Source organism: Oncorhynchus tshawytscha, linkage group LG13 (genome assembly GCF_018296145.1).
Source record: "Oncorhynchus tshawytscha isolate Ot180627B linkage group LG13, Otsh_v2.0, whole genome shotgun sequence".
In the NCBI taxonomy this organism is placed as follows: Eukaryota; Metazoa; Chordata; class Actinopteri; order Salmoniformes; family Salmonidae; genus Oncorhynchus; species Oncorhynchus tshawytscha.
In genome coordinates, this window is record NC_056441.1 from 9,627,794 (window position 1) to 9,640,510 (window position 12,717).

General features: G+C 41.3%; 1 protein-coding gene across 1 annotated transcript; it reads right to left on the reverse strand.

Annotated features, from left to right (window-relative positions):
• Positions 1-4,845: 4,845 nt before the first annotated feature.
• Positions 4,846-6,416, reverse strand: LOC112234826 (cyclin-dependent kinase 5 activator 1-like). The gene has a single exon (XM_024403131.2). The coding sequence runs from the start codon at positions 6,248-6,250 to the stop codon at positions 5,264-5,266; it is 987 nt and encodes a 328-aa protein (XP_024258899.1). The 5' UTR covers positions 6,251-6,416; the 3' UTR covers positions 4,846-5,263.
• Between the last annotated feature and the right edge of the window lie 6,301 nt (positions 6,417-12,717).

Below are 12,717 nucleotides of genomic sequence, written 5' to 3' on the forward strand. Positions count from 1 at the left end.
AATACAACCTAATCACTGTTACCCCTACAGACATTATAGTGTATAACCTAATCACTATCAACCCTACAGAAAGTATAGTGTATAACCTAATCCCTATCACCCCTACAGACAGTATAGTGTATAACCTAATCCCTATCACCCCTACAGACAGTATAGTGTATAACCTAATCCCTATCACCCCTACAGACATTATAGTGTATAACCTAATCCCTATCACCCCTACAGAAAGCATAGAATACAACCTAATCACTGTTACCCCTACAGACATTATAGTGTATAACCTAATCACTATCAACCCTACAGAAAGCATAGTATATAACCTAATCACTATCACCCCTACAGACATTATAGTGTATAACCTAATCACTATCAACCCTACAGAAAGCATAGTATATAACCTAATCACTATCACCCCTACAGAAAGCATAGAAAACAACCTAATCACTATAAACCCTACAGAAAGCATAGTATATAACCTAATCACTATCACCCCTACAGACAGTATAGTGTTTAACCTAATCCCCATAACCCCTATAGACAGTATAGTATACAACCTAATCCCTATCACCCCTACAGAAAGCATAGACTACAACCTAATCCCTATCACCATTACAGACAGTATACAACCTAATCCATATTACCCCTACAGACTTTATAGTGTATAACCTAATCCCTATCACCCCTACAGCCATTATAGTGTATAACCTAATCCCTATCACCCCTACAGACTTTATAGTGTATAACCTAATCCCTATCACCCCTACAGACATTATAGTGTATAACCTAATCCCTGTCACCCCTACAGACATTATAGTGTATAACCTAATCCCTATCACCCCTACAGACATTATAGTGTATAACCTAATCCCTATCACCCCTACGGACAGTATAGTGTATAACCTAATCCCTATCAACCCTACAGACATTATAGTGTATAACCTAATCCCTATCAACCCTACAGAAAGCATAGTATATAACCTAATCCCTATCACCCCTACAGACAGTATAGTGTATAACCTAATCCCTGTCACCCCTACAGACATTATAGTGTATAACCTAATCCCTATCACCCCTACAGACATTATAGTGTATAACCTAATCCCTATCAACCCTACAGAAAGCATAGTATATAACCTAATCCCTATCACCCCTACAGACATTATAGTGTATAACCTAATCACTATAAACCCTACAGAAAGCATAGTATATAACCTAATCACTATCACCCCTACAGACAGTATAGTGTATAACCTAATCACTATCAACCCTACAGAAAGCATAGAATACAACCTAATCACTATCACCACTACAGAAAGCATAGAATACAACCTAATCACTATCACCACTACAGACAGTATAGTGTATAACCTAATCACTATCAACCCTACAGAAAGCATAGAATACAACCTAATCACTATCACCACTACAGACAGTATAGTGTACAACCTAATCCCTATCACCCCTACAGACATTATAGTGTACAACCTAATCACTATCACCACTACAGACATTATAGTGTATAACCTAATCCCTATCAACCCTACAGAAAGCATAGTATATAACCTAATCCCTATCACCCCTACAGAAAGCATAGAATACAACCTAATCCCTATCACCACTACAGACAGTATAGTGTACAACCTAATCCCCATCACCCCTACAGACAGAACACCAAGATAAATAGATGTGTATGTGCACAGCTTGTAAAGAGGTAAACAACAAGCCTATTGGTTGTGTCCCAAATGGGACCCTATTCCCTACATAGTGCACTACCCTAAATGCCCTGGTAATAAAAAGTCATGCACTATAAACATTATAGATTTACAATTTGAGACACTGTCAGGGTCCCTAGAAGCTGCTTCATGCCAGCCGAGGACTTGTGTGTGTTTGTGTGTGTCTCTGTCTGTCTGTCTGTCTGTCTGAGATAGATGGAGGGGGTGGGGCTAGAGGAAGAAGGGAGGAGTGGGGGACAGAGGTGGATGGAGGGGGTGGGGCTAGAGAAAGAAGGGAGGAGTGGGGGACAGAGGTGGATGGAGGGGGTGGGGCTAGAAGAAGAGGGGAGGAGTGGGGGACAGAGGTGGATGGAGGGGGTGGGGCTAGAGGAAGAAGGGAGGAGTGGGGGACAGAGGTGGATGGAGGGGGTGGGGCTAGAGGAAGAAGGGCGGAGCGAAGGAGGAAAGGTAATCTCGTTGATATTACAGCAGCAGCGAGCAGGTGCCCTGATGACAGGCACAGCCAGGGAACAAAGGACTGACGGGGTTAAACAGCTGATGACCCTCACTGATGCCCAATGCACAATACACACACACACACACACACCAAAATAAGGGCATACTTTGCTTCCACCAAGGAGACCCCTTAGATGAAATGATAGCTGGAGAGTTAGGGACAAATGGTCCTGCACCCATCAGGGATTCCAAATGAAACTGTAATCCTTATGTAGTGCCCTACTTTTGACCTATGGAATCTAGTCAAAAATAGTGCACTATTTAAGAAATATTTGAGTCTGTTGAGTTCTATCAAAGTCATCTATTTATAAGTAATGATGTCCATGATCTTCTAGGTAACAACGCTGTTGATAAAATGCCATTCCCTTGGGTTGTTAATGAGAGGGGGACAGGGGGACAGGGGGTGAGAGGGGGACAGGGTAGGGGGGAGAGAGGGAGAGGGGAGGGGTGAGAGGGGGGACATGGGAGGATTTCTATTTCTGTTCCTCCATCTCACTGAGACTCAAGAGGTGAGAGTGGGGTCATCAAGGACAGGCGAGCTAAAATGTCATTCAAGTAAAATCAGGTGAGTCTTCCGTAACATAGAAGGGCTTGTGTTGAAAACACAACATAAGACATCAACCCCATTGATGACACATGTCGAATTCTAATTGTGTCTTAGGGGGAACAGTTCCCCCCCTGCTGTAATATGGATGGCTCATAGTAGGATGAAGTAGGGTCTTGGATTAGAGGTCGACCGATTAATCGGAATGGCCGATTAATTTGGGCCAATTTTCATAACAATCGGTAATCGGCATTTTTAAGACACCATTCATGTCTGATTACATTGCATTCCACGAGGAGACTGCGTGGCAGGCTGACTACCTGTTATGCGAGTGCAGCAAGGAGCCAAGGTAAATTGCTAGCTAGCATTAAACGTATCTTATAAAAACAATCCATTTTAACATAATCTCTAGTTAACTACACATGGTTGATGATTTTACTAGTTTATCTAGCTTGTCCTGCGTTGCATATAATCGATGCAGTGCCTGTTAATTTATCATTGAATCACAGCCTACTTCGCCAAACGGTTGATTTAACGAGTGCATTCGCAAAAAAAAAACATCGTTGCACCAATGTACCTAACCATAAACATCAACGCGTTTCTTAAAATCAATACACAAGTATATATTTTTAAACCTGCATATTTAGTTAATATTGCCTGCTAACATGAATTTCTTGTAACTAGGGAAATTGTGTCACTTCTCTTGCGTTCTGTGCAACAGAGTCAGGGTATATGCAGCAGTTTGGGCCGTCTGGCTCGTTGCCAACTGTGTGAAGACTTTCTTCCTAACAAAGACAGCCAACTTCATCCCTATCATCCAAACGGGGGATGATTTAAACACAATCGTTGCACAAATGTACCTAACCATAAACATCAATGCCTTTCTTAAAATCAATACACAGAAGTACTGCATATTTCATTAAAAGAAATCCAGGTTAGCAGGCAATATTAAACTAGGAAAATTGTGTCACTTCTCTTGTGTTCATTGCACGCAGAGTCAGAGTATATGCAACAGTTTGGGCCGCCTGGCTCGTTGCGAACTAATTTGCTAGAATTTTACGTAATTATGACATAACATTGAAGGTTGTGCAATGTAACAGCAATATTTAGACTTAGGGATGCCACCCGTTAGATAAAATACGGAACGGTTCCGTATTTCACTGAAAGAATAAACATTTTTGTTTTCGAAATGATAGTTTCAAGATTTGACCATATTAATGACCTAAGGCTCGTATTTTTGTGTGTTATTATGTTATAATTAAGTATATGATTTGATATTTGATAGAGCAGTCTGATTGAGCGGTGGTAGGCAGCAGCAGGCTCGTAAGCATTCATTCAAACAGCACTTTCGTGCGTTTGCCAGCAGCTCTTGGCTGTGCTTCAAGCATTGCGCTGTTTATGACTTCAAGCCTATCAACTCCCGAGATTAGGCTGGTGTAACCGATGTGAAATGGCTAGCTAGTTAGCGGAGTATGCGCTAATAGCGTTTAAATCAGTGACGTCACTTGCTCTGAGACCTTGAAGTAGTTGTTCGCCTTGCTCTGCAAGGGCCGTGGCTTTTGTGGAGCGATGGATAACGATGCTTCGAGGGTGACTGTTGTCGATGTGTTCCTGGTTCGAGCCCAGGTAGGGGCGAGGAGAGGGACGGAAGCTATACTGTTAACTGGCAATACTAAAGTGCCTATAAGAACATCCAATAGTCAAAGGTAAATGAAATATAAATGGTATAGAGAGAAATAGTCCTATAATTCCTATAATAACTACAACCTAAAACTTCTTACCTGGGAATGTTGAAGACTCGTGTTAAAAGGAACCACCATATGTTCTCATGTTCTGAGCAAGGAACTTAAACGTTAGCTTTTTTACATGGCACATATTGTACTTTTACTTTCTTCTCCAACACTTTGTTTGTGCATTATTTAAACCAAATTGAACATGTTTCATTATTTATTTGGGGCTAAATTGATTTTATTGATGTATTATATTAAGTTAACATAAAAGTGTTCATTCAGTATTGTTGTAATTGTCATGATCACAAATAAATAAATAAATAAAAATCGTCCGATTGGCTTTTTTTGGTCCTCCAATTATCCGTATCGGCGTTGAAAAATCATAATCGGTCGACCTCTACTTGTGATATACAATAACACCTTGCAACTCAACTCTGGACCTCGAAGCCCCCTCGAATTAGGGACTGGTTTACAACCGGGACACCAGGTGGGTACAATTAATTATCAGGTAGAACAGAAAACCAGCAGGCTCCGGACCTCATAAGGTAAGATTTGAATATCCCTGGGGGGGGGGCATGACAAGCAGCTGATGGAATATCCAACCGTGTCAGTGACCATACAGACCGCAGTCATGATAGGCCAGTGGGTTTCTTCCCCCTGTGTTACCTGCTTGGATGTAGGGGACAGGAGGGGGAAATGTTTGGCAGATAGGGGAAGGGGGGATGGGGATTGGGGGGGGTTGTACCCCTCTACCCCTCCTCTCACCGGTCCAGCACTCGGCTGTAGTCCAGTGGGCCGCAGCCCCCCTCACTCTTAAGCTCGGCAAACACGTGGGTGAAGAAGTGCGGGTCGGCGTTGATGCGTAGCATCTTGGTGCTGGTGGCGTCGATGATGGCAAGGCATCGGTCCCAAAATGCCTCTTTGCCAGCCTCCACCAAGAAAGGCTTCAGTGGATAGGAGATCTCATTGCCCATGTAGGAGTAGGACAGGTAGAGGCAGGTGAGCAGCGTGGCCTGAAGCTCGTGCTCCGACGACACCAGGTCCCCATCCACCACATTTCGACACAGCATGTAGACAAACACGACATTGGCTGGCGTCACGAAGGCCTGATCCTGCCAACCCTGGAGGAGTAGAGACTGGTCCACTGACCGCACCCACAGCACTGGGTCCGCAGGGGAGAGGTGTTTCAGCCGGTAGCAGCGGCCACACAGGAACTCACCCAGGCAGCGGAGGAGTTCACTAGTGGACGCCTGGATGATGACGCGCTTGGGGGAAGAAGCGCCCGTTCCTTTATGGGGCACTTTTATGATGGAGGGTAGCTGCTGGGGCTTAATGCCCATCTCATAGCCACAGTGCCCCTGGCCAAAGCCTATCCCCAGGCCTAGTCCAGCTGGCCTGTTGTAGGTGCAGAGGTTGGCACAGGATAGAGACTTCTTGACATTCTCCTGGTTGAGATGCAACACCGGGTCCTTCTGGTAAATGTTGTTGTTGTTGAGGGGGTCTCCGAGCAACCCAGAACCCCCAGAACATTTCTTAGAACCCCCTCGTTTCTTGGTGGTGGCAACCAGGCGTTTCCAGGTGAGCGCTGGGAGGAAGATTGACTGGCCCCGTTTCAGACCGCCGGTGTGGTCTTTCTGAGTGTTGAGTGATCGGCTGCTCAGGCTCGGGTAGTGGTTGAGCGAATCGGGGCGCGTGTCGCAGTAGCTATTCTTCCTGGATGCAGGGGACAGTGACAGTACTGCACCCATGGTGATTCCGTGATCTATTATACTGGCTTTGTGAGGTCAGATTTGGACAGGGGTGAGATGGAGGCACAGTTCTCTCCTGTTTAACTCTTTAAGTTTAGTTGAATTTAGAGACAAACTTTTTCCAGTTGATGCTGACACTATTCAAATGCCCATGATGGCATTGCCATTATCTGCAAAACAAGAACAGCAAACATTTATGATGTTGAAAATAAAAAAGCAAATATCCTACTTAAACTTTGAAAACATTTGTATAGTTTTATCTCAAACATTTATATTCGCTAATGTCCTGTCAAGCAGCGCTGTGCACCTGCATCCCACCAGACAGCTATTTGCACAAGCATATCTATACATACAGCGCCTTCAGACCCCATACCCCTTGACTTATTCCACATTTGGTTGTGTTACAGCATGAATTCAAAATGGATTACAAAGAGTTTTTCTCTCTCACCCATATACACACACGTAATACCCTATAATGACAAAGTGAAAATAAAATACAGAAATATCTCATTTAAAAGTATTCTTACCCCTATGTCAATACATGTTAGAATCACTTTTGGATGTGATTACAGGTTTGAGTATTTCTGGGTCTCTAAGAGTTTTCATACCTGGATTGTACAATATTTGTACATTGTTATTTTTTAAGTCCTTCATGCTCTGTCAATCTGACATTTTCAAGTCTTCCAATAGATTTTCAAGACGATTTAAGTAAATTTAGCCACTCAGAAACATTCAAAGTCATCTTGGTAAGTAACTCCAGTGTATATGGGGTATTGTGTTTTAGGTTATTGTTCTGGTGAAAAGTGAATTTATCTACCAGTGTCTGAACCAGGTGTTTCTCCTAAGATTTTGCCTGTGTTTAGCTCTATTCTATTTCTTGTTATTATAGAGAACTCCCTACTCCTTGCTGATGACAAGCATACCCATAACATGATGCAGCTACCACCATGCTTTAAAATATGAAGAGTTGTGTTGGATTTGAATTGTGGAGTAACTGCAACGTTGTTGATCCATTCTCAGTTTTCTCCTAACACAGCCATTATACTCAAACTGTTTTAAAGTGGAATTGAGAGCATTTGAACTACTTTGCAAATATGAAACCAACAGACAACCATAATATCAGTAAATTTATCAGAGAGTGATATCAGTAAATTTATCAAAAATATCAAATTTGCAGTTTATGCTGCAAAATCAACTTTATCAAATCAAAATCATCATATCAAATGTTATTGGTCACATACACATGGTTAGAAGCGGTTTTAAAAATAGATTCTATTTGACTCAAAATTCCATGTTGGCAGAATAGATGGATATAATTCACAAATACATTTCTTGGTAGTCCAAAAAATGTTGCTATCAGGTTGTAAATCCCAGCTGCTCTGGTACATTGTTTGCTGCCTCCATTCGGGATGCACTATTTCAGTTTCAATGACTCAATATTCTGGACAAAAACGGACGAATGTAACTAAGGTTGAGAATGTCAATACAATCAAACTAGCAAGGGAAATGATCACAAGTCAGTCATAATGTAGCTAATAGGCTTGCGTACCTATTTATGTAGCTATTTATTTAGCAAGCTAAAAAACACGGAGCCTAACGTTAGCTAGCTACCTAGCTAGCTAGGTGCTGGGAGGATGTCGTGTCATTGGAGGAGTTGGTGAGTGACCAACTTTGCCCCCTCATCATAGCCGCGGGAAGGAGGGGTTCTGAGGGTGCTGCTGCAACCCCTGACAAATAATCGCAAACAAATATGTATATAAAAAATATTTTCTCACAAAAGTAGTGCACTGGGCCTTTAATGGTCCTGCAATAGTGGACCAATACAGCCGTCAAATCACTCTCATCTGAGTGTGCCAGAGAGTGCAGAATAACTGATCAATTTACAATCGTGCAAGATCCGCTGACTATGACCGGTGTCAGTAAACGTTGACATAAAAATGTCATTGTTAGTCACTAACGCTCTAGATAACATGTAAACAGCCTAACCAGCTCTGCTAGTGAGAGTAAAATGGTCAGAGGGAGGTGTTCTCATTTGCTACAGAAGGACAAGCAGGCCCGTTTATCAGAGCAATTCTGATGGCCAACTAGCTGAACAAGTTTAAGAGGGTGTGTCTAATGTTTTCTCGTTAGATTTGAGCTTATCTCACTCTGGCATTAGTTGTTGATCTTGCTGTTGTTGATGTGCATAACATAGGGAGCGATAGCCTAATTTTTCACTGTTGTTTGATCAATAGGACTGTTAAGTTCCCTAATGTAAGAGGACTCCCATTGTATTTACATATCTAGTCTAATGATCTAAAGTTGAGCTGTTGATACTGCCAGTTCAGTGTGAATGATGGCAGGCCCGTGTGGCAAATGGCTTATTTGCGTAAAGACCTACTGTAGCTATGATTGGCTATGGCGCACCGGTCTGCCTAGACTCTGGTCCTGGACGAGACAGCTGTTTTTTAGGTTTTATTTACTGCAGTGTCTATTCATTTTTAAAAAAAAAATGTTGTACTGTACATCACTCCCAAGCACTACCATATCTTAGTGTCTTAGCTTATCAGACCTTTTTTTGTGTGTGTGTCATATTCTTCCTTAGACATATGAACAGATTTGAATAACATTTCATGTAGCTAAAATGCTGTCAGGTCCACTTTAAAGTCGCCACTGGCCTGGTGAATTCCCTGAGCGGTTTCTTTGAGAGGCATTGGAAAACCTCCCTCCCTGTGATTTAATATGTGTTTGGAATTCACTGCTTGACCGAGGGTCCGTACAGGTAATTGTATGGCTCCTGAGTGGTGCAGGGGTCTAAGGCACTGCATCTCAGAGCTAGAGACATCACTACAGACCCTGGTTTGATTCCAGGCTGTATCACAACCGGCCGTGATTGGGAGTCCCATTGGGTGGCGCACAACTTAACAGTCCCATTGATCAAACAACAGTGAAAAATTAGGCTATCGCTCCCTATGATATGCACATCAACAACAGTAAGATCAAATTAATTGGCCCAGCGTCGTCCGGGTTAGGGTTTGGCCGGGGTAGGCCATCATTGTAAATAAGAATTTGTTCTTTAACTGACTTGCCTAGTTAAATAAATGTTAAATTAAAAAAATACAAATAAAATGTGTGGGGTACAGAGATGAATGCGATAGTCATTCAAAAATCATGTTAAACACTATTATTACACACAGAGTGAGTCCATGCATCTTATTATGTGACTTGTTAAGCACATTTTTACTCCTGAACTTATTTAGGCTTGCCATAACGGGGTTGATACGTATTGACTCAAGACATTAATTTGTAAAAATGTCGAAAAACAATTCTACTTTGACATTATGGGGTGTAGGTGACAAAAACAAGTGACAACAATGTTAAATTCAGGCAGCAAAATGTTGAAAAAGTAAAGGGGTTTGAATACTTTCTGAAGGCACTGTATCTCTGGTCCAGGGCGTTAGTGCGCGTTCTTCTACTATCCTCTACGAACCCCCTGGACGCCCGGGACCAGAGCTAGTCCAGACAATTCCCTAGTGTGAGGACCGTTCCTCATGCGCCAGTCTCCACTAAAGTCACCAGACTGACCCAAATAGAATATCCGCGCAGCTATAATTGTTGAATCAATTCAACACATTGTTGTAGTCTACTGCAGTGCGCTAAGGAAATAAATAGTCGATTTCCAAGCACAATGATATTCTAGGGCATGCTACAATGTGTCAGTGCGCACTTTAACAAGATTTTTTTTTAAAGCCGATAAAAACACAAGCTCTCTGACAAAAATACAACTACACAATAAATGAAAATCCATTTGCCATAATAACAATTTTAAATAAATATCAATGAGAAATTAAATACAATTTCAAAATCCAAACAGGTCATATTTTTTCCAAAAGGCAAACAAACAAACAATGCAAACAGAAGAGATATACTCACCTAGCCTACGTATGCCTATATCATCGGATGTCCGATGGCAATATCAACCCGTGGTCCATTATCGCCTATCTGCAGTCCGCGATTTACAGAACTGCACAACAAAGCGCAATAAATGGACTGCCTGTGGGGAGGTAACATTGACAACTGTTCACATGAGTGGCGAAATGATTGATTCAGTTCAAGCGCTTCTGAGCGCTTTATTATTCTCAGGGTAGACGCCGTCCGTCTCGGCCAGGTCGGGTGCAGGTGTCCAGCGCCGCGTAATAGCTGCTGCAGACTAAATCCAAAAGGCTGCTCCGTTATAGAGTAGAAATTCTTCTGTCAGTCGAGTCTCCATCTCAAAGGGATGACAACGCAAACTTTCACTTGGATATCTGACCACACTGTCCTTTCAATGGATTACATCCTTGTGTGCAGAAAAGCCTATCCAGAACTTTACGTAAAATACAAAGTCCTTCGAAAGCAGACAGAATACCGGTGGAAAGATAATCTGTGTCACTCCCTCATATCGGTAACGTTACGTTTCGACTAGAAGTGGTGCCTCCGCTTGACAACTCTTCTCTTCGCTCCAAAATATTGTCCGCTCTGTGGGCGTGGGTGTAGGCGTGAACCTATTCAGCTAAGTAAATACATTTAGACATTTTTAAAAAGATATTAGCTAGCTGGCTAGCTACACCAGGCACTGTGTTTCGGCTAAATAGCTAGCCAACTTGACATACTATAGCTAATTGAAATATCATTAGCTGGTTGACTTCATGTTAGCTTGTTATCTTGATGTAGGCCTATTTATCATTGTAAATTAAAAACTCATGCACCAAATACGTTTGTAGATAACAGCAAATGAAGAGGGTGGAAGGGTGTTATGCAGCTGTCGGGAAAAGGAAGTCGGTTTATTAGTTAGATAGGGCAGGTTGTGGGAGGACATTATGAAAATATTCTCCCGTTTTAGTCCCTAGAGGGGAAACCTATGAAGACAGACAGAGAGATAATAGTCAGGGCTGTCTAGTTGTAATATGATGATGCCTATTTCTTTGTGATGTCTGTCCTCAGATATGGGTAGCTGTGAAAGCCTGTCTGCAGATGAAGAGATCCCAGTGAATGTCCCAAGAGACTGCTGGCACATTCTTGGATGTACTTATGTTAGCAATTGTTGTTTACAACAAAACAGTTCAAAGTCACACACAATGTAGGCCTCAAACGTATTACAACTGTAGCAGGCCAATCCTTCTCCTGGAGGTATGTTGGGTGTGCAGGCTTCTCTTCCCACCCTGCACTAACACATTTGATTCAACGTATCAATCCTAATGAGTTGATAATAATGTGTTTTATTGCTGGGCTGGAATAGAAGTCTGCTCAACCAGTAGATCAGGGAGTGGAGCAAGTTTGGCCACTTCTGGTATGGACTTTTTTTTGATCACCCATTGTTCACCCATCTTATTAAGATGTCTAACATTTACAAACAAGTTAGATTTATTTGTACATTTTGAAATTATATTTTGATTAATTCTATGTACTAAACTCACACATCATTTGCATATTGATGAAATAGCTATATGTTCTCAAAATTAAAAGGATACCAATAGATAATGTATATGAGGCTAATCATAAGCCAGATTTTCTACATTATTTTTCTGACGTGAAATTGTTCACTGCAAATCTGAACCTTGTACTCTAGGTACAGTCCAGTACATGGCAATAAGGAATATTATTTGGCTTGTGGAGTGGTGTAATTCTACCTTGTTTATTTGCCAAGAATGCTTTTAGGATACTGAGACAAAATCAGAAGGTCAATAAGTATTTACTACTATAGCTCATAGTAACGCATTGAATAACACATTCATAAATGTCTGAAAAGACAGTCAAAAAATAAATAGTAAGGAACAAGGTTTTGAAGTGTCTGTCCTATATCTAGGAGATATAAGAAAGCGCAATGATTATATATACAGTATATATATATATATTATATATATATACTGTATATATATTATACATATATATATTTAGTACCAGTCAAAAGTTTGGACACCTACTAATTCAAGAGTTTTCCTTTATTTTTTACTATTTTCTACATTGTAGAATAACAGTGATGACATCAAACTATGAAATAACACATATGGAGTCATGTAGTAACCAAAAAGTGTTAAACAACTCCAAATATGTTTAGTATTTGAGATTCTTCAAAGTAGCCACCCTTTGCCTTGATGACAGCTTTACGCACGCTTGGAATTCTCTCAACCAGCTTCAAATGGAATGCTTTTCAAATGGTCTTGAAGGAGTTCCCACATATGTGACCGACCGTCTTGATTCAGTCTTATGTTGCAACATTTAAAATGGTGTTTTTTACATTAGATAGTAGCAGAGACACAGAGCTACAAAATGGTAAATCAAATCAAATGTTATTAGTCACATGCGCTACATACAACAGATGTAGAACTTACAGTGAAATTCTTACTTACGAGCCCCTAACCGACAATATAGTTTTTTTTAAAATACGGATAAGAATAAGAAATTAAAGGAACAAGTCATTAAAGAGCAGCAGTAAAATAACAATAGTG

Bases quoted from the DNA above. Each gene is read 5' to 3' on its own strand.
- LOC112234826 (XM_024403131.2), bottom strand. From the start codon at position 6,250: ATGGGTGCAGTACTGTCACTGTCCCCTGCATCCAGGAAGAATAGCTAC.